Source organism: Macrotis lagotis, chromosome 1 (assembly GCF_037893015.1).
Source record: "Macrotis lagotis isolate mMagLag1 chromosome 1, bilby.v1.9.chrom.fasta, whole genome shotgun sequence".
Lineage (NCBI taxonomy): Eukaryota > Metazoa > Chordata > Mammalia > Peramelemorphia > Peramelidae > Macrotis > Macrotis lagotis.
The window spans coordinates 798,504,356-798,527,445 of NC_133658.1; the positions used below are offsets into that span (position 1 = coordinate 798,504,356).

General features: G+C 42.1%; 1 protein-coding gene across 2 annotated transcripts in view; it reads left to right on the plus strand.

Annotated features, from left to right (window-relative positions):
• Positions 1-22,629, plus strand: part of PLEKHB1 (pleckstrin homology domain containing B1) — a 35,959-nt gene extending 13,330 nt beyond the window's left edge. Inside the window, exons 2-8 of one of the 2 annotated variants that reach the window (XM_074216844.1) lie at positions 2,572-2,676; positions 3,820-3,972; positions 5,726-5,828; positions 12,906-12,945; positions 14,017-14,142; positions 21,105-21,207; positions 21,887-22,629. In XM_074216844.1, the coding sequence (XP_074072945.1) occupies positions 2,640-2,676; positions 3,820-3,972; positions 5,726-5,828; positions 12,906-12,945; positions 14,017-14,142; positions 21,105-21,207; positions 21,887-22,029 (705 nt within the window). In that variant the 5' untranslated portion in view covers positions 2,572-2,639 and the 3' untranslated portion in view covers positions 22,030-22,629. The remainder of the gene's footprint in view (positions 1-2,571; positions 2,677-3,819; positions 3,973-5,725; positions 5,829-12,905; positions 12,946-14,016; positions 14,143-21,104; positions 21,208-21,886) is intronic. The other variant, XM_074216843.1, reaches the window with a different exon arrangement.
• The last annotated feature ends 461 nt before the right edge of the window (positions 22,630-23,090 follow it).

The window sequence follows — 23,090 nt, forward strand, 5'->3', positions numbered from 1 at the left end:
TTTTAAGTAGGAATGGATGATGTTTTTGTGAAAGACTTTTTCATATGATTTTTGTTGTCAATTATGCTAATAATTTTTCTAATATTGACCTGGCTTTGCATTCCTGGTTTGAATTTCCCCTGGTCATAACATATGATCTTTTGATATATTGCTATAATCCCCTTACTAGTATTTTATTCATTAGGGAAATTGGTTTATAGTTTTCTTTTTCTATTTTTGCCTTTCCTAATTAAGGCATCAGCACCATATTTGGTTGTAAAAAGAATTTGGTTTATATAGTGTTAGGATTATGTTTCCTTCATTGTAAAGGAAGGATAATTGATAGCATCTACCTCAAAGGGTTGTTTGTTATGAGGATCAAAAGAGTTAATATTTGTAAAATGCTTTGCAAACTTTAAAAGTGGTATAGAAATACTAGCTATTATCTTGAAAAAATGGGATTCTTATAGAAAATATTCTTGGGCAAGTTACTATCATGCTCTTCTGTTATGTGTTTTGTGGACTGTTACATAGGTGAAATCAATGTGATTCAGTGGAAAGAGGACTGCCTATGAACTGCTTTTGGTAATTAAATAAAAGTATTAGATGTGACCTCATCCTGTGTAGACTCACTAAAAACGGCTTCATTATAACTTCAGTAGGGGAAGAAAATAAGCATTTAGTAAGCTCCAGCTGTATACCAGACAGCAAGACCAGGCTTGGTTTTGAACTTCCATATTAAAATGCTCAGTTTCTACAAACAAATCCTCATGACTCAGCAATCGCCCCTACCATATTCTATCTTGTATTAGATATATCCCTGGATGTGTTGTATTCCTCTTGTTAGCTTGCAAGCTCCTTGAGGACCAGACCTTTGTTTTTCTCATCTTTGTAGCTAATTCAATCCACCAAACATTTATTAAATATGTACTGTTCCAGACCTGGTCAAAGATATTGGGGACACAAAGACAAAGGAAAAACCCCTAAGTTCCTGCCCTCAAGGAGCTAACTCCCTGATTCCTCTTAATTCCAGTATCTTCCCTCTGTTCAGTATTTCCTTTTTATTCCATATATATATATATATAGCTTGATTTGTATATTATTTGTATAAAATGATGTCTGCATCAGAATGTAGGCTCTTTGAGGGATAGGACTATCTTTTGTCTTTTTTTGTATCTCCCCACTGCTTAGCATAGTGCCTAGCATATAATAAGTGCTTAAAATGTTGATTGATTGATTATATTATGTAAATATAAAATTATATATTGCATATATGCATTATATATTACACTAGTCTGTAATTTCTTTGAGGGCAAGGACTACTTTTTTGTATCCCCAGTGCTTAGCATAGTGCCTAGCATATAGTAAGTGCTTAAAAATGTTTATTGATTGATTATATTACATATTATGTTATATATTGCATGTATATGTTATATTGTAATGTATTATATTAGACTGTAAGCTCTTTGAGGGCAAGAACTATCTTTTTGCCTTTTTTTGTATTCCCAGTGCTTAGTATAGTGCCTAGAATATAGTAGATGCTTAATAAGATTTATTGATTGATTATATTACATTTATGATTGTATATTCTATTTGTTATGTTATAGTATATATTGGATTATAAACTTTTTTTTTTTAGATTTTTTCTAGGCAATGGGGTTAAGTGGCTTGCCCAAGGCCACACAGCTAGGTAATTATTAAGTGTCTGAGGTGGGATTTCAACTCAGGTACTCCTGACTCCAGGGCCAGTGCTCTATCCACTGCACTACCTAGCTGCCCCCGACTATAAGCTTCTTAAGGGCAAGTTTTTGCCTTTTTTGTATTCTCAGTGCTTAGCATAGTACCTAGCACATAGTAGATGCTTGATAAGGTTTATTGATTGATTATAATACATATATATTATATTATTATATATTAGACTCTAAGTTCCTTGAAAGTAGACTGTTATTTTTCATATTTGTATCTTCAGGGTTGAACCCAGGGGCCTGTACAATTTTAGCATTTAATTAATGTTTGTGGAATCAAATTCAATTAAGGCAGAAACTTTTGGATTATCTATCATTTTCAGTTATCCTCAGGATTTCCCCTTCTCCTTATCTTGTCCTACATCTTCCCAGAATTAATATAGAAAAGGCTTGAGAGGGCTATAGTGGTGTTTTACTTTTAAATGACCTTTTGTGACATTTTGGCATCAGGAATATTAAGTGATACTCTCAACTTTACAAAGGGTCTAAATTTGGAATATGAGTCTGGCAAGGAAAATGAATCTTGTAAAAAGGAGGTGTAGGGTGGCTAGGTGGTGCAGTGGATAAAGCACTGGCCCTGGAGTCAGGAGTACCTGGGTTCAAATCCAGCTTCAGACACTTAATAATTACCTAGCTGTGTGGCCTTGGGCAAGCCACTTAAACCCATTTGCCTCGAAAAAGCCTTAAAAAAGGAGGTGTATCTAGAGACCCACCCTAGGATGGGATCTAGAGCAGAGGGTCTTAACCGAGACCTGTGAACTTGTTTGTTTTTTAAATTATTTTGATAAATGTGTATAAATATGATTGGCTTTCTTTGTAATCCTGGGTATTTTCTTTCCATTTAAAGGCATTCATCTGATAAAGAGTCTATAGGAATCAAGTCCCAGCCCAAATCTGGAAGGTCCTTTTGAGGAGATGGCCTTGGTGAAGGCTGGCTGGCTCTGGAGGCAGAGTGAGTGATGGCTCCCCTGGGTGGGCAGGCTGGGTGGGCACTTGTGAGGTTTGGGTCCCTGGAGCTTGAAGAGGGGGCAGCACCCTTGAAACTTTCTAAGAACCAAAAGAGGTCAGAGTTGGAAGAGATCTTTGAGCTCTTCTAATCCAGCCCTCACATCTTGTAGTTGAGAATATTGAGGTTCAGTGAGACTGGATTATATAATCAGTAAGTAACAGATCTGGCTCCTGAATCACTCTCCAACTTTCTTTCTATTGCTTCTTGCATAGTCCTCTGGGAGGTAAAAGGACTTAGATTCGAGGGCCAGACCCTTCCCTTCCTCAGTTTCTACAAAGATAAAATGAGGTGGTGTAGATTAGAGGGTCTTTAAGGCCTCCCTGACTCCAGTAGTCTAGGATGCTACAAGTCACTTGTCAGAGCACTTTAGTAATGATGACAATAGGACCTGACACTCACATATGATTAGAGGTCTACAAAGTGCCTTTGAATATGATCCTTCTCACAGTTGTACCTTTGGGCCTTCTGGGAGACTAGGGTCCTTGGTCTAATGGCTCATTGTCCAGTACCGGGTATGTCCCTTCCCACTCCTGGGCCTTGGTTCCCCCTCTATAAAATGGGAATGCTATTTTCCCTGCTCTGGCAGGCCTTGAATCTTCCCTTATGTTAGAGGGATAATTAGAATCCTTAACCAATTTCTCCATTATGTGGCTCTTATGAGAATCAAATGAAGTAATAGAGGGGACCCTTGCATTGTCTACAAGCCTAGGGATATCTTGAGAGGCACCATGATAGAATGGAAGGAATGTTCTACTCAGCTAAGGGTGTACAAAACACATCCTGCTTCTTGGGAACTTTGTGACCCTGAGCAAGTCATTTTACTGAGCCTTAGTTTTCTCATCTGTAAAATGGAGATAACAGCACCTATTTCATCATTATGAAATCATTAGTGTCAATTGCTTTGCAAATTTTAAAGTGCCATATAACATGTGGGCTATTACTTTGATCATTGTTAATGAGGAAAAAAGAGAGACCCACTGGGGTTTGGGGAAAAGGTAAGGTGGTGGTCAGAGAGGAGCATCTGCCTCCTTTACTGAAGAGTAGGTTAAGGGTGTGCCTAGTAGGTGGGTGGCCCTCTCTCTTCAGGCTCCATCCTTCGGCGTTGGAAGCGGAACTGGTTCACTCTATGGCTGGATGGTACCCTGGGCTACTATAAGGATGATAGCCTGGAGGAGGAGGAGGACCGAGTGCTGATCCGATTCAATTGCCGAGAGGTGAAGGTCGGACAGGAGTGTCCAGGTGAGAGGGATCAGGCTCTTTATCTCCCACTCCCTTCCTTTCTTCCACTTCCTTCCTTTTTTATTTTAAAGATTTTATTTGAGTTTTTAGTTTTACAATTTTTCCCCCAATCTTACTTCCCTCTCCCCCAACAGAAAGCAATCTGTCAGTCTTTATTTTGTTTCCATGTTGTACGTTGATCCAAATTGAGTGTTCCACTTCCTTCCTGATGGGGCCACCTGCCTTCCTCAGGAGAACATTTGGATGGATGCTCACTACCCAATAGCCATATTGTAGGGAGCTGTGGTCTGGACTGTCCAATGGACAGCCCTGGAAGCTTCTCTCCCCTCATCTCAGTAGATAAGAGTCCCTCTGTGGATGGGGGTGTGTGGTCTGAGACCTGGGATAGAGAGTAGTGTGGAGCCCAGCGATCGCCCATCCTTCAACTGCTAACATAATATAATCTCAATTACTTGTAACCATTCTGGGGAAATGACCTACCTTAGACATCAGAGTTCTACTGTAGACTCTGACAGAAAGACAATCACTGGTTTTTCGAGCTCAAGTCTTCATGAGCCTTGTCATGTGATAAAGGAATATAAGTGGATGGTAGACCTGGAGAACAGAGGACCTGAGTTCAAAATCTGCCTCAGATATTCACTCACTGTGTGAATCTGGGCAAGTCATCTAATATATCAACCTCAGTTTCTACAATTTCTGTAAAATTGAGATACTAATAGCAATTATCTCCCAGAATTGTTGTTAGGATAAAATGAAATAGGGGCAGCTAGGTGGCATAGTGAATAGAGCAGTGGCCCTGGAGTCAGGAGTTCAAATTCGGTCTCAGACATTTAATAATTACCTAGCTGTGTGACCTTGGGCAAGTCACTTAACCCCCCATTGCCTTGAAAAAATAAAAAAATAATTTTAAAAAAGGATAAAATGAAATTATATTTGTGAAGCACTTTGTAAAACTCTAAGTTCCTTGAAAGTAGACTGTTATTATTCATATTTGTATCTTCAGGGTTGAACCCAGGGACCTTTACAATTTTAGCATTTAATTAATGTTTATGGAATCAAATTCAATTAAGGTAGAAACTTTTGGATCATCTATCATTTTCAGTTATCCTCAGGATTTCCCTGTTTTCCTTCCCAGTTATTAGAATGGGAAGGCTAGAGAAAGATAAATCTGAGTTCTAACTCTGTGTAGCCTTAATTAAATCAGTCAGCCTCCCCCTGTTGGCTCTCAGTTTCCCCAGTTGCCTAATAAAGATAAGAATACTAGCTCAACCTTCTTTACAGAGGCTATCATGAAGAATAAATGTATGTGAAAGATAGTACCCTCGCATAACAGAGCTAGCAGGGATGTGAAAGACCATAAAACCCAATAACCTCATTTTATAGAGGAAAAAGCTAAGTCCCAGTGAGGGGAAAGGACATACCTTTCACGCAAGGACTTGGCAGGGCCAGGACTGTGTCTTAGGTCTCTTTAAGTCCAATTTCTTCTTCTCTAATATGTGAACTATGTAGTGATTTTTACATATAACTCAGGGAAACTTCAAACAAATGATTTTGATTGACAGTGGAAGTATAAGCAGGGCCCAATAAATAAACCTGTCAAAACCTGGTTCCTTGTTGACAGGCCATTAGCTCAGAGTTTTGTGCATGGGTCAGGGTGGACAGAAAACCTGGGATGAGAGGACGCAAGTGACATTTGGGACTGATTATGCAGACAGGACTCTCTGACTTTCTCCCTGTGTTCTCTACTATTCAGAGGTGCAGCTGCCTGAAGGCCGGAATCGGGACTCTCTCCTGATGGTATACCTGAGGGATGGCCCCCGTCTGATATTGTGTGCTGAGACAAAGGATGAGGCTTTGTGAGTGACCCCCCAATGTGGGCAGGGGTGGGCTTTGGTGAAGAAGGCCTCTGGTCTTTATTGCATCTGTCCCTTCCTGGAGGGTGGGTGCTGGGCAGATCACTTAGAGTCAAAGATAGAGAATTCATTAAAAACTTAGTATGGGACAAGATAGAAGTACAAACAAGACAATCTTTACCCCCATGGAGCTTTTGTTCTACTGAAGAAAGACAATATATATATATATAAGGGAGCTAGAAAGATGGGGAGGACCAAGGTTAATGTTGAGAAAGGGGAAGTAGCAGGTTAAGAGAAATCCAGAGGGGGCAGCTAGGTGGTGTAGTGGATAAAGCACCGGCCCTGGAGTCAGGAGTACCTGGGTTCAAATCCGGTCTCACACACTTAATAATTACCTAGCTGTGTGGCTTTGGGCTTTGGGCAAGCCACTTAACCCCATTTGCCTTACAAAAAAAAAAAACTTAAAAAAAAAAAAAGAGAGAGAGAGAAATCCAGAGAGTGACTGACTTCAGGTGGGGTGAGGTTAAACATAGAGTCCTTCTTAAAATGGCAGCAGCTAGGTGGTTCAGTGGATAAAGAACTGGACTTGGAGCCAGGAAGACCAGAGTTCAAATCCAGCCTCAGATCTTATTAACTGTGCCCCAGGAAAATCAATTAATCTCTATTTGTCTCAGTTTCCTTAACTATAAAATGAGGAGAATAATAACCCCTCCCTCTCAGGGTTGTTGTGAGGATCAAATGAGACCATATTTGTAAAGCATTGAACTTTACAGTTTCTTTAAATATTAACTTAATATCATCATCATCATCATTCTGGGGAGGGAGTTAACAGTCAGGAGAAAAGAGCCTTGGGGCAGATATTTATCTAAAGGGTCAAAGATGTCACAAGAAAAGGAAAAGCCTGGTGCTCAGTTTGAACAGGTGATGTAAGCACTGGCTCTGGATTCAGAGGACCTAGATTCAAATCCTGCCTTTGACACTACCTGTGTAGCCTCGGGAAAGTCACCTTAGTTTTTTCATCTGTAAAATGAAGAGATTGAAGCTTGACCCTAAAAAAGAAAAAGGAGAAAGCCTTTCTTATCAAGATCAAGGACTGGGGATGTAGAGAACTGAACACGAAGTCAGACTTTTTTCAAACTTGTTTGTTCTTTTTAATTCTTTTATTATTTGGGATTGTGTATTTTAAAGAGAATGGGGAAGGGACATACTGAAAAATGAAAAAGATGTAACAAGATATTATTTGGAAAATTGCAGTGGTTGAAGTAGATAGCTTCCAGGTCCCTACCAGCCCTATGATCCATGGGGCTGATCCATAATCCACATAGGTATGATGAAGGGACGTTACCATCCTTAAGCTTCAGATTGGTGGGTTCACGGTCAAGGTGATTTTAATATTTCACTTCTATTGATTACAATTTATAAAAGGAACAATTTTCTCCTTCCCCACTCTCACATCCTTTCTTATCTAGGTCAAATACTTGAGAAGACAAGAAGGCATATTTGTTCAGCTAGTTCTGAAAACAGAATTTCCAAGTCTGAAGGAGTAGGAACGGCCCTTGGTCTCTGGGAGGGCCTGGTCTGAAAGGAACAATGCTGTTTTTGCCCTTAGAGAGCCCCTCATTGGGGGCTCCATTAAAATTGGAGAGGGTTAATCAAGGAAGGCTTCCCAGAGGAGGTGAGAACTGGTTTAGAAGAACAAGGTGGTAGAAGGATGCAAGTGGAGGCTCTCTTGGGGAAAGTCTTAACTTTGAGCCAGTGGGTTGTCTTGACTGCAGAGCAAGCTTTGGGGATGGAGGGAAGCTATGAGCAGTCCCTGAAGATTGTTCCAGGCTGTGTTGATGTAGATCTTCTGATAGGAGGGAGGTTCCCAGAGGACTGCCTAGAAGAGGAGACCTGTTTGCTCCCCTAGCCCCTCTCTGGAGAGGCTGAGTCAGCCACCACACAGAGGCAGCTCCTTGGCAGAGTCCCAGACTGGGCCCTGGGGGTCACTGTGACAGAAACCTTGGGCATGGCAGGGCTTGGAAGGGGCAGGCTAGAATAAATATATAACCTCACATCCATAAGAGTCAACAACACGCATTTATGTAACTTAACAACTATTCATTAAATACTTCTTGTGCGGAAGCCTTGTTCCTAGCACTGATTATACAAGTGAAATACAATGTAGGCCTTCTTTTATTCAGTCATGGTTTTTTGTTTTTTTGGGTTTTTTTCAGTTATTTGACCCTTTATGATCCCATTTGGAATTTTCTCAAGAAAGATACTGGAGTGGTTTACCATTTTCTTCTCCAGCTCATTTTACAAATGAGGAAACTGAGGCAAACAGGGTTAAGTCACTTGCCCAAGATCACACAACTAGGAGGTATCTGAGGCCAGATTTGAATTCAGGAAGAAGGGTCTTCCTGACTCCAGAAGCTCTATACACTGCCCCATCCAGCTGCCCCTTGTAAGCCTGACCCTCAAAGAGTTTACAATCCAGTGGAGGGATAAGACATAGAGGTAAGTCTATGACCAAGTAGAGAATGTTAGAAGCAAAGGAGAAATTTAGAGAAAATATTCCAGGAATATGTGAGAAGAGAGAGAGATCAGTTTTGGCAAGAAGATGATCAGGGAGGACATCAAAAAAGAAGCTTCTGGATTTCAACAAGCAAAGGAGAAGAGTGATTATTCCAGGATATGGACAAAAAAGGGAGAAGAGGGAGATGGGGGAAACTAGGAAGATGCAAATTGATCTGAAATATAGTGTGAAAAATCTAATGAATGGATCACATGATACTGTAATCATTTGATTATAGGATCAGATAGAAGGGATTTTGTTGCATCCTTTCAGCTGGGTCTGACTCTCCATGACTGCATTTGGAGGTTTCTTGGCAAAAATACTGGAGCTCATCTTACAGATGAGGAAACTGAGGCAAACATGGTTGAGGGACTTGCCTAGGATCACACAGTTAACATCCGAGGTCAAATCTGAGTCACAAAGATGAGTCTTCCTGATTCAAAGCCCAGTGTTCTATCCACTACACCTCCTAGAAGGGATTTAAAGATCATCCAATCCCAGTACCTTCATTTTACAGAAGAAGAAACTTGGTTCACAAAGGTCACAAAGCTTGGGCTAAAGCCCAGCTCTCCTGAACTTCAAACCAATCATTCTTTTGGCACTCCACACTTCCTCCCACACTGGGTATGTTTCATCCCAATATATGCCTCACCCCTGAACCTGCATGTAGACAGGTGGGCATTCATAGGAGGTGGTTTAGTCTAGTGAATAGAATGCTGCATTTGGAGTCAGAGCACCTAACTGGGAATTCTGAACCTGCCATTTCCTGACTGGGTGACCTTGGGCAAATCCCTTCACCACACTGAGCTAAATTTCCATATCTGTAAAACGAGGGGCCTAGATTTAAATAATCTCCAAGGTTCCTTCCAGCTTTAAATCTCCATTAACATAACTTTATGGGCATTCCAGCTATGTATGTAGATGTGCCTAAGTTGTATTACATGTCAAGCCGATTTCAAATAAGGGTTCACCATGCACATAAATCCACCTGTACCTGAGATGACAGCTCAGACCTGTCCCTACTATCCCAACACCCTCAGCCCTCAGCTCTCTGCGTGTACCTGTTTATGAGATTATGGCACCTAATCAATCTCGAGGGTTCAGATATGGGGCAGGAATGCTATCTTAGTGTGCCCAAGTATATTGTGAGATGAGTTGAGGCCCAGAGATTGAACTACTTGGGTGACAAGCTCGGGGCTGGAATACAGAGCTGCCTTGTTTCAGCTACTACCCCTGCCAGTAGCTGGGCCCCAAGTCCCAGCAATAGACAAAGACTCATCTGTTTTGGGTCTAGCCCTGCCTCCCCATTCCATGGGGCACCTTGTGGAGCTGCCCTTCTAAAGTTTCCTCTGGAAGTTTCCAGATAGATGAGGTGTGGGAGCTCCCTGAGTCCTTCTCCATTGCCCTAGACTGTTTTTGGCGGGGAATGAAGGACAAGAACATCCAGACTGAAAGGGGAAGTAGACCCCTTCAGAAAAACTTAAAAAACTAAAAACACAGATGGCAATATGATCTAGTGATTAGATAGCAGACCTTTGAACCAGAAAGACCTGGATGATTCCTATCTGACACATACTGCCTGGGTGACTTTGGACAAGTGACTTAATCACTCTAAGAGTAAAAGATGCAGAGGAGGTACCTGTCTGCACTGGGGAGATCCTGATCAATGGTATCTCATGGATCAGTGTCTGTCAGGCTCACCAGTTCTGAGAGGAATGGAAAGTCAGGAATGGGTCCCTAGTGAAGACCTTGGAATGAGGGGAGAAAAGGGGATTAGTCAACAATACATAAGAAAGCATCTTGAACCAAGAGCAGGGATTATCTTTTTTACTTTTTGGTAAATAATATTTAATTTTTTTCCAGTTATATATAGATAGTTTTCAACATTCATTTCTTTTTTTTAATTGAATTTTAATTTTTAAAATTACATTCTATGGTAGTTTTTTAACATTCATTCATATGGATATTTATGAGTTACATATTTTTCTATCACCCTCTCTCCCCTCCCTCCTCCCATTGGAGCAATCAATCTGATAAAAATTGTATATATACATTTTTGCTTTAGCATATTTACATATTAGTCATTTTGTGTAAGAGGAATTAGGACTAAGGGGAAAGAAAAAATCATGAGATAGGAAGGAAAAACATAAGAGAAGTTTTTAAAAAGTGAGCATAATATACATTCAGATTCCATGATTTTTTTTTCCTCTGGATGAGTATGGCATTATCCATAACAGGTCTCCCAGGTGTGTCCTAGCTCTCTGAACTACTGAGAGTGGCTGCATCCATCATAATTGATCATCTTACAGTGTTGTTGATGTGTACAGTGTTTTCTTGGTTCTGATTACTTCACTCAACTTCAGTCCATGTAATTCTTTCCATGCTTCCCTAAAGCCCAACCACTAATGGTTTCTTATAGGACAGTAGTACTCCATAACATTCATACACCATAATTTGTTCAACCATTCCCCACTTGATTGGCATCCCCTCAATTTCCAATTCCTTGCCCTTACAAAAAAGAGCTGCTATAAATATTTTTGAACATGTAAGACTTTTCCTATTTTTTTATGATTTCTTCTGAATATAGGTCTAATATGAGTATTGCTGGGTCAAAGAGTATGATCAGTTTTATAACTCTTTGGGCATAGTTCCAGACTGTAGAGCAGGGATTCTTAACTTGCACTCTGTGAACTTTTTAAAAAATTTAAATATTTTATTTATTTGCTTTTCCTATTACATGCAATGGTAGTTTTTACCAATCATTTTTTGCAAGGTTTTGAGTTTTACAATTTTTCTCCCTCCCTCCCTCCCCCTGACAGAAGGCAATCTGATACAGACTCTATATTCATAACCAATCAATATTGAACATGTTGTGAGAGAAGAATCAGATCCAAACAGAAGAAAGAAAACATAAGAGAGAAAAAAGTGTCATAATACATAAGACAACTTTTAAAATTGAAGATAATAAGCTTCACTCTTCATTTAAACTCCACAATTCCTTCTCTGGATATGGAAGGTATTTTCCATCACAAGTCTTTTAGAATTGTCTTTGATTATTGTATTGCTGAAATGAGCAAATCGATCATTGCCAATCATCAATCAATGTTACTGTTGGGGTGTATAGTGTTCTTCTGGTTCTGCTCATTTCACTCATTATCAATTCATGCAAGTCTTTCCAGGCTTTTCTGAAATCTCATCCCTAATGATTTCTTATAGAACAATAGTGTTCCATCACATACATAAACCAGTTTATTCAGCCAGTCCCCAATTGATGGACATTCCCTCAATTTCCAATTTTTTGTCACTGTTGCTATAGATATTTTTGTACATGTGAGCTTTTTACCTCTTTTCTCATGGTTTCTTCAGGATACAGACCCAGTAGTATTATTTCTGGACCAAAGGGTATGTACAATTTTATTGCTCTTTGGGAAGAGTTCAAGGTACTCTTCAGAAGAATGCCATCTGTATCCAGAGAAAGAATTATGGACTTTGAACAAAGACCAAAGATTATTACCATCAAATTAGAAAAAGAGTGTTATATTATAATGCAATTTTACTATCTCATACTTTATTTTTCTTCCTTAAGGATATGATTTCTCTGTCATCACATTCAACTGAGATCAATGTATACCACTGGACCAATGTAAACACTAACAGAATGCCTTCTGTGGGGGGTGGGGGGGAGGGAAGCAAGAATGGGGGGAAAATTGTAAAACTCAAAATAAATAAAATCTTTCTTTAAAAAAAAATTAAAAAAAAAAACCAAAGTGCTCTCCAGAAAGGTTGGATCAGTTCACAGCTCCACCAACAATGCATTAGTGTCCCAGTTTTCCCACATCCCCTCCAACATTGATCATCTTCCTTTATAGTAATATTGGCCAATCTTAGAGGTATGAGGAGTACCTCAGAGATGTTTTAATTTGCATTTCTCTAATCAATAATAATTTACTCTGTGACCTTTTAAAATATTTTGATAACTCATTTTAATATGATTATCTGTGCCAGACTGATTGGTCAAAGAGGCCTATGACCAAAAGGCTAAGAACTCTTGGTCTGTAGTCTCCATAGAACCTTCAGGAGAACAGGAGCCTTGCTCTTTCCTCATTGAGGGGTTCTTGAGACCAAGGGCCCTCAGACTAGGGACTCCTTCAAAAGAGGCACTGTGCCTCTCTCTCAGGGTTGGCTGGGAGAGAGAAGCATGCAGCTAGATGGTGCAGATTAAAGAACATTGGGCCTGGTGTCAGCAAGACAATTACTAGCTGTGTGACTCTGGGTAAGTACTTAATAGTTGCCTCAGTTTCCTCAGCTCTAAATGGAAATTATAACACCACAAGAGGACTGAAGCCTGGAATACAGTAGGACTTTAATATGTGTTTATTCCCTTCTTTTATTCCCCTTCCCCCCCTTCTCCTCGAAGGCAGGGGTTGAGTGAAGACCCAAAGTCAAGAGAGCTTTGCCGTTTTTTTTTTTTTTTGGTCTCAGGGAAGCCCAGGTCCTTATACTGACCCCTCTTTTCTTTGCAGAGCATGGAAGGCCGCCCTCCTTGAAGCAAACTCCACCCCGGTAAGTTCCCCTTCTTCTCCTCCTCCTCCTTTCTTTAGGGGTCAGATCTACGAGCAACACTTTGGTCCTCCCTCTGTTCTTTTTCCTTCTCCCTCTTTCTCCTTCTTCTCCTTGTCTTTCTTTTCTTATCCTTTTTATTCCCTTCTCCCTGCCCATAGAGCTTATCCTTTTCTTTACTGAACCAAAATCATTCTCCCTGTGACATCTGCCTAGTTTTTGGATCTGCCTTCTGGGGACAATCAGAGCAAGATCCTCTGCCCAAGGACAGCCTTATGGAGAATGAGGGGAAACTGAGGCTCAAATAACAATTACTTTAACAAGAAATGGTCCTGACTACAAAATGTAAGATGGAATTTTGTGAGGGCCAATTGAGAGTTGGCCATAAAGAGAAATAGAGAATTCCATTACTGAGATCTCCGGGCTGAGTCCTGACTACCATTCATTAGCTGTGTGGCTTTGGGTAAATTCCTTTCCTTTTTGGGGGGCCTCAGTTTCTTCCTCTGTAAAATAGGGGGCAGGGATGGACTGAATAATGGGCAAGAGCCTTTCTAGTTCTGTCTTTCTCTGAGTTACTGTGAGACTGTGTTAATCACATTTAAAAAATTTATGGCCTGAAACAGCCATCCTCATGAAGGCAGGAGCCTTGGGGCTTTGGAATGGGGACTGGTAGGACCAAGGATGGCAGCTCTGGCTTCACCTTGGGTCTTTCCAATCCTGGAAGTGAGGAAAGAAGACCCTTGGAAGCTCACTGTATGTGGGCTGGGGATTTCCAATAATCAGGGTGGGGGCAAAAGAATGAGGGGGGTCACTGAGATGAAGCTCAGCTCCACAGAGAATTGAAGTCTACTTCCTTAATCCTCAAACAGGAACTCAGGGAGAGACCTTAAACTGGGCCCTGGATCTTGATTTAGGTCCCTTACTAACCCTCCCTTAGCTCTCCACATGGTAGGAGGAGGGAAGAGGAGGATGCCTAGTTTGTAAGATGAAGGAGGTTGGGGGGAAGGGGGAGACTTCAGATGCCCCTCTAACCTCCCACCCCAGCCTCCCTTCTCCTGTTTGCTCTGATGGAAGGAGGCCCTGGGGGCAGTAGGTACTGTCCCACTGTGGAGGTGGCGGGCTCGGCCTCGGGGCAGGTGCGTAGTCCGCGAATGGCACGCCAATGTAGGGTGGCCCTTCTCTTGGGCAAGGAGACGCTGGGTAAGTGATCTGATGGGGAGTGGGAGAGGGACAGGGGAGAGGGACATTTAGGTTTGGGGAAATTCTTTGATTTGCCAAATGACCACCCCCAATATACTTCCTGCTCCTTTTGTGAGCCTCAGAATCATCTAGATAATCCCTTTGTCTCTAAATCATATTCCAACCAACCCTAATGTTCATCCCTCTTCAGAAAAGGAGTTGGTTCAACCAGTTCTGAATCCATGTAACTTTAATTCCCTGAGCCCCACATCCCTCAGTCTTTTCCATAAGGAGACCATGAAAGATTTCATCGATGTGTTGCTGAAATACAGGTATCTATTGGATATGTGATGTTCATTCCTTTTATCAGCCAATCTAAGTATTGGTAAATCAAAAAAAAAAGGAAATTCATTAGTTTAGTTTAGTATAAATAGTTTTTCACAAATCCTTACTGGCTTTTAGTGATCACTGGCCTAGCTGCCTCTGCTGCTATGTGAATAAACACCTCTGCCCTCTAGTTCAGTCTTCAGTAAAGAGAAGGAACAACCTAAGAGAAAATTTTCCCCAAATTAGAACTATCCCAAAGTGCTTTTAGGATGCAGGGCAGTGAATCCTCTCATAGGAGGTCTCTGGGCTGGAACAGAAGATGTTGTAAAGATAGTTTCTGTACAGGTTGGACAGCATAGGTCTCAGTACACAGTAAGTGCCAAATAAATGTTTATTGATTAATTGAATAGGGCTGTGAGGTCTTTTTTCAACTCTGGGATTTTCTAGAACTTGACATGATAGGGGCGGCTAGGTGGCGCAGTGGATAAACACCGGCCCTGGAGTCAGGAGTACCTGGGTTCAAATTCTGTCTCAGACACTTAATAATTACCTAGCTGTGTGGCCTTGGGCAAGCCACTTAACCCCGTTTGCCTTGCAAAAAACAACAACAACAACAAAAGAACTTGACATGATAGACAAAAGGGTAAATGAGACTTTTGCCTGAATGAATTGGCAACTTATGAAAATATTTAAGGGCAGATAGTTTTACTGTCCTCAGCCCCTGATGGACTGTGTGCTGTCTCTGGGCCTCAATTTCTTCATCTGCGTATTAATAAGTCTAGATTAAGCAGTCTTAAAAGACCCTCCCAGCTCTGGCATTTTGTGGCTCTAGGATTCTCTGAAATGCTCCTGGGCCTGATACCTCTGCTCTGTTTTCTAAAGTGTTTACTGATCCTTTTTGGCCATAGGTTTTGATTTCCAAGTTGATAGGGCTGGTGGCATGAGCCCAGAGATAGTGATGCAAGCAGACACGCCTACAGAGGCACATATCCATGAAGTTCATACCTTTATGTACTTTTATATGCACATGCATATTGAAACAGGTACATGCAGACACATGCATGTGCATACATGAGCAAGCTCCATCTGACTGAGAAGGCTTTGGTGAGCGCCAGCACATTTGTCCAGTCTTTGGCTTTCAGAGCTCAGAAAGATTCAACTTGATCACTAGGTGCAGTGGAAAAACAAAGAAGAAAAAAATGTCTAAGATAGGGCTCTGATCTTGCTGAAGGGCAGGGAGACAGCACCTATAGGGAGAATTCTGGCTTTGGAGATAGTCTTGATTTCATCAGCAAGAAGTCCTGTGTTTTGGGAGTAAGCCCTGTGGAAACAGAGAAGGGTAGAGAAGTTCTAATCTTTGTGGACTAGAATCATCAAGGAGGGCTTCCTAGAACATGGAGGGCTGAAGCTGGACCTTGAAGAGGATTTGCTGGGGTAGAGAAGAGGTGGGGAATGAATTGGGGAGAGGAGAATGTTGTGGGGGGGGGGCAAGAGGATAAACTGAGCAAAGTAACCAAGACAGGTTAGCCTGATGTATGTAGGCATGGGAAGGAGATGGTGGGGAATACTTCTGGTGTTCCTAGAAGACAAGGTCAAAAGATTGAGATGAGATTGACCTCCGGGGAACCAAACCATGGAAGCTTTCAAACTCCCGGCTAAAGAGTCTGGCTTATCATCCATAGACCGAGGAGAACTGTGGTAGATTGCTGAGCAGGAGAAACCAGCCCTGAGAGTGGGAGGGATAGAAGAGGAGGCACTGTAGGGCTCTAGGTGGGAAAGGAGGTGGACTCAGATCAGGACCACGGAGAGAGAAACAGGAAGACGGAGACAGAGATACAGAGAGAGCACCAGCCCAAGCAGAAGGCCAGAGGGGAGAATCTTCACAGAGATACAATAACTTCAGAGCTGGAAGGGAGCTAATCCTGAGCAAGTCACTAAATAGCTTCCTGTCTCAGTTGGCTCATCTGTAAAATGGGGATAATAATAATACCAGCTAATTCCCAGAGTCGTGAGGATCACATGAGTTAAACCTATGTAAAATAATTTGCAAACCTTAAATTACTATATAAATACTATCATTTTAACCTGATCATGATCATCATTATTATGATACTTGAACCAGAATCTCTGCTACAACATGCCCAGCAGGTGGTATGTCCAACCAGTGTGTAGCAAGTGGATATTTGTTGAAACTCTCCATTCTAATTTTTTTTTTCAAGGCAATGGGGTTAAGTGGCTTGCCCAAGGCCACACAGCTAGGTAATTATTATGTGTTCGAGACCAGATTTGAACTCAGGTACTCCTGACTCCAGGGCCGGTGCTCTATCCATTGTACCACCTAGCCGCCTCTCCATTCTAATTTTTGATGGTGCTAATGAATTATAATGATGAACACAGAGAAATGGTACTTTAGGGTACTCAAAGCTCTTTTCTTCCATTATCTCATTTGAATTTCAAAACTCTGTAAAGTAGGTAGAGCAAGGGATTGCTATCCCTATTTTTACAGATAAGAAAATTGAGACTCAGAGAATTTGGGTTATATAGCAGTAAAAGTCTAAGCTAGAATTTGAACCTCAGTTTCTTACTTTCTGGAGCAGCTAGATGGCTTAGTGGATAGAACACTGGGATTGGGATCAGGAAGATGAGTTCAAATCTGACCATAAACACTTCCTTGTTGTGTGACCCTGGGCAATTCACTTCACCTTATCTGCCTTAGTTTCCTCATCTGTAAAATTAGCTAGAAAAGGAAATGGAAAACCACTTCAGTATTTTTTATCAAGAAAAAAACTCAAATGGGGTCATGAAGAGTTGGATATAACTTACTTTTTTTCTTTCTTTTTTTTTTTAAGTTTTTGCAAGGCAATGGGGTTAAGTGGCTTGCCCAAGGCCACACAGCTAGGTAATTATTAAGTGTCTCAGGTTGGATTTGAACTCAGGTACTCCTGACTCCAGGGCCAGTGCTCTATCCATTGTACCACCTAGCCACCTCATAACTTACTTTTAAGCCAAGATCTTTCTCTATGCCACTTTTCCTCCCCACTCCCACCCCCAAACCTCACTTGCTATCTGAGTCCAGGCAGAACAAATCCTATCCTTCTAGGCAATAGCCTTTTAAATGCCTAGCAATGGCTATCATATTCCCCCTAAGTCTTTTCTAGAGGTTAAATATTTCTATTTCTTTCACTTAATCCTTGCATAGCATATGTGGAGGGTTACGGTGATAGCCTTGTTTTCAGTTAGAGCCAAGGAATGGCTAGTATCAAACTTCAGTAAACTACAGGCATGTTAAACATCAGGAAATATCTAGAGGGGCTTCTGTGAATACAAGGGCCTGGTGGGCATCTGACAGACTTGACAGCAAAGGCAGGAAAGAGACACATATGGCCTGACCTGGGGGCAGAGCAGCTCTTGGCTCAAGGCTCAGAGAAGAGTGGGAGTGAGGAGGGAAGATAAGTTTGAGGGAATGGGTGACTGGACAGCAATGTCATAGAATGAGATAAATAAGGCCTGGGATTCTTACTGCAGAGGGGCTGGGACTTCCCCTACCCCTGACCCTGATGAATGAATAAGTGAATGAATAAGATACTTATTAAATCCTTACTATGAGAAAGGCACTGTTCTAAGCTCTTTGGATACAAAAAGAAAAGTGAGAATTGACTAAAATCCTTGCTGGTGCATAAAACTCTCAATTATCAAATTAGATATATCTCTGTCTAACTCTGTGTCCCTATATGTCTGGTGCTCGTGGGGGTGAGAAGAGGGGGCAGAGGAGGAAAAGGGAAGCACCCAGCTCTCTCACAGAACAGGCTTCTTTCCACAAATTAGCCCTTTTCTGTCAGAGACTGGGTCTTGCTTAAATCCCAGGGCTATGGATGGCGGAGTCTGGGAGACTGGCAGAGAAGTCCCCAAGCAGAACAATTGTCTCGGCCATCTCATTTGCACCTTCCTGATTGGCTCCAGGTGAGCCAACCCATGCCTAAGGCAGAATCCCCAATTCTGAGGGAAGGCAGGAAAGGGAAGAAGGAACCCAAAGCTGCCCATGCGCAGCAGAACACAGGTGGTTACCTCATACCTGCTGACTTTTGGTGCATTTTCCACCTCCTCTTCTTCAGTCCTTCTCTCCCACCTGCCTGGGAATTATCCCTATTTTACAGATGAGGTATGTCACACAGCTAAATATTAGGATAAGGATTTTAATCTAGGTCTTGCTAACTCCAGATCCAACATCCTATCCATTGACTATAGTGCTTGTCTAATGTTACAGCTAGTACATGGGATTGGATGATAGAGAGACAGTGAAACACATGCACAGGAGGCTTTGGACAATGAGAGGAGAAAGAGAGCCTCCTGATTAGAGGCATCAGATAAAGGTTCCTAAAAGAAGTGTCACCAGAAATGGGCTTTGAAAAACAGTAAAGATCTGGAGAATAGGGAGGAGGGTACATGAAGAAGGGTGTGAGGCTGGGTGTGTTGTGGGACATAACAGATGGGAGGAAGTTTTGAGAACCACTTGCCCCCGAAAGGGCATTTCCTTACTGGGAAGATAGAAACACTGAGACAATGGCATGAGGTGAGAGATTGACAACAGTGTGGCTAGAGAAAAAGTTTGAAGTCACATTGTGGAGATTCTACTCCTTTACAAAAGCTATTCCCCCCAGGCTTGGAATGCACTTCCTTGTCATATTCACCTTTTTGAACCCTTCATTTTTTCAAGGTGCTATTTCCTAAATGATGCCTTTCGTGATCCCTTCAGAAGGTAGTGTTCTCTCCCTCCTTAAATCATCATGTATTGATGTATCTGTGTACATGGTGCCTTCCTCAATACAATGCCAACTCCTTGTAGGAAGGGACTGTTCCATTTGTATCTTTCTATCCTCAGCAATAAACACTGTGCTTTGCTTATGGTAGCTGTTTATTAACCAGCATCAAGAGTAGGGGCTTATATACAGTAGAAAGCTAAGAAGTGTTAGGAGTTCTTTGTTTTTTTTTTGTCTCTTTGCAAGACAGTGGGGTTAAGTGACTTGCCCAAGGTCGGACAGCTAGATAATTATTGAGTGTCTGAGGTCAGATTTGAACTCTGGTCCTCCTGACTCCAAGACCAGTGCTCTATCCACTGAGCTGCCTAGATGCCCCCAAGAAGTATTTGTTGAGTTAAATTGACAATTGTCTTTCTGGGTCTCTGTATTTCTGTATCTCTGTATAGAACCCTATCTCCTTCATTTGCACATCAGTATTTTGTTTACCTCTGCATGTCTGGGGGTTATTACCCTGTCCTTTGTTTTGGTCTTTGTAGAGCTGTTCCTACCACCACCCCCCTCACCCTCTACCTTTTGGGGCGCCTTAGATTAAAGGAATGAGCACTATCTCAGGCTTCTTTCAATCCCCCCAGGAAGATTGAATTGACTCTCCCTTATGGCTACATGGCTTCAGAGAAGTCACTTCTCTAATCTTCAGTTTCCTTCTCTTTAAATTAGTAGCAATCATCTTTGCACAGCTTCCCTCACCAAGCTATGCTGTGGTAAGGTCCCTTTTTATGTGTTTCAGTGGAGCACTAACCTTGCCCAACTCTGCAGGGTAATTGTGCCTGTCCCTGATGGCACAGGTAACTTCCTTGGGTAAGCCAAGATTGTTTAGGGGGAGGAGTGATGATGGTAAAGAGATAGCATTACAACTCCGGATAGGAGGAGCCTAGGAACTACTCATAAAGGCAGAATCAAGAAGGTGAATTTCAGGACCAAGGAGAGGGGAAGAAGCCCATTGACTTCCTCCTAGGGGTCATATAGAAAAAAGGAAGATTTATTTGGTTTTGTCCTCAGCATTTCCCTAAGCATGTTCTTTTTTAGTTTCTATGAGAGATATTGGAGGAAGAGACTTACCCTCCGGCCTCTCCCTAACCCCCTCACCACTGGAAAATTCCTAGTCTGTTTGTGGGATTCAAATTCAACAACTGGTTTAATTGGAAAGGAAAAGGTGATGTTTTCTGGAAAACTTATTACAAGACCAAAAGTTTCTCCTCTATCCCTGTCATCATAGCTATTTTTTTTTTAGATTTTTCAAGGCAATGGGGGAGTTAAGTGGCTTGCCCAAGGCCACAGGGCTAGATAATTATTAAGTGTCTGAGGCCGGATTTGAACTCAGGTACTCCTGACTCCAAGGCCAGTGCTCTATCCATTGTACCACCTAGCCACCCCCCCATCATAGCTATTTCTTAGAGGCAGTGCACTTTAGAGAAGGGCTCAAAGGTACAACCCTTAGTCTTTAGTTGTGGCTCTGCCCCTGGTTTACTCTATGACCACTTGTGTGACCTAAACTTTTGTTTCTTCCACTGTAAAATAAACAAATTGACCTCTCAAGTTCCCTTTCCCCCTCTAAATTTCTTAGGGAATTGTCACCCCAGAAGGTACAAACATTTAGCAGGAGTAGCTGATTGTGGTTTGGGATATGGGTCTAGGAGACACTCAAAAAGTGCCTTAGAAGGCAGCAGGGAGAAGAAGATCAGGATCCAAGGTTCATGGCGGGGCAAAAGAATAAGATAGGAGCCATGAGCCAGAGACAGACTATACTTAGATCTGATGTTAGAAGCTTGGGGAGTCTGGAGACTGAGAACTGGGACAACCTCTCTCCCCCCCACTTTTGAACTTTGACTGTGTCCCCAGGTACGCATCTATGACCCCTACGACGACTATTACCAGATGGTGCCACCCAATGCCCACGATGCCACCTACATCCGCACCGGCTACTATGGGCCTCAGTATGGAGGTATGACCCCTTTCCTGGACCCTGAACCCTAGGGAAGAAGGGAGTTTTCTGAGGATTCAGGATGTGGAGGTTTAATGAAGAATGGACTCCATTATTTGGTTGCTAGGGTCAGAGGGTAGATTGGAAAGGAGAGTTTCTGGAAAAGTCCAAAGTCAAATAGACTACCTTCATAGGTAGTAATATCATTATCAGTGGAGGTATCAATTAGTTTTCCTCTACAGTTGCTTCCAGCTCTGAGATTCTGGGATTTTAGGTCCCTCAATTCCTACCTCAAGATTTTGTCCCAACTCTCTCCTTAGCATCCCTTCCTTCTTCTAATCCCTGTTACTTTTCCTCAGGGTGTTGAGATTGGCTCCAAGCAGGCCTTCTTCCCTCTGAGGCCCCCAAGACTCTATATTTCCCCTTATCCCATAAAGTTTCCTCAGAGCCCAACTAGTTTTTCCTTTGGTGCTTCAGGAGGTAACTGCTCTCAGGTATATTCTTCCACTCTGAGAGAAAGACCCATTTATATACTCTTTGAAAGGTTCAGATTGTGAGTTCAAGGGAGCAAGGTATATGTGGTCAGAGAGCTTCCTAGAAAGGTCAGATTTAGGAGGGTCTTTGAAGAGCAGTTGAGCCATCTCTTCCCCTCAGTTCTGTCCTAAATTTAGTTTCCTTTCCCATCTGCTTTATTTCTCAGCTCCAGGAGTGACCCATGTCATCTTGCGTGACTCACCATACTACGGCAGAGATACTGGGGGCGAGTTAGCCATGGGCATGTTGGCTGGAGCTGCCACAGGTGCAGCCCTGGGTTCCCTCATGTGGATGCCCTGTTGGTTCTAAGGTCACATAACCAAGAACATGAAGATTCTTCCCATGTTGGACAGAGACCCTGACCCTGGCCCTCATTAGATCTAGCCTATCTGTCTGTGGCACAAACTTCTCCTTGATGGTCCTGTCCTGGCCTCCCCAGAATCTCAAGGACTATATTTTACTCCCTCAGTCTATGCTCTGGTCAATCTCTGGCTGATAATAGTTTCTCTAATGACCATACCCTTCTGTACCCGAACTACTAGAACAGATTTAAAATGTCTTGGCCCTTACATGTCCCACAGTGTTGCCCCCATCCTGAGCTAGAGGTCTGAGTGGTTTCTTTACCCATCCACATTACACATACACACATAAACACAGAACACACATGCCCAGAGAAGGACCTACCAACTCAGACACACCTGTATTTTCATGGACATTCTTCCAAACCCAACCCTCCAAAAATCCAGATAAATTCACAAGGCCAGTCACAAAGATCCATATTCTTATCATCCTCAGAGGTGCAGAGATATTTAGATATTCACAAACACGTACTGGCAGATTCCCCCTGACCATATCCCTTCTACACACACACACACACACACACACACACACACACACACACACACACACCATTCTACCCAGGAAATTAAACTAGAAACTTCTTTCTCTCTTGCACATCAAACACAACTACATTCTTACAGCTACTCTTAGTACAAATACCCACCACACACAGAAACACAGAAGTCCACCTCTCCCTTCCCCTAAAAAAAAAAAAAAAAAACACTGACATATTCTCCCAACAGCCTTGACTAGCTGCTTTCATACTTATACTCATTCCCCTATCCTTAACCCTACCAGCCAGGCCAAAGTCTGGTTCTGACTGCCTTCATGGTGGGCAGAGGAGAGAGGAACTCTCTTCCTTGGGGACATTTCCTCCAAAGGGGTGGCGCTGGTGGAATGGAATGAGTTCCAAATGTTTGAATAGCCAGGTGCAGAAAGCTGGGTTTCATTTGCCCAGGGAAAGAATCTGGGAAGTAATGGGACTCCTAGTCTGTCATGTGGGAGCTTAAATACAGGGAGCCCCAGCTGCA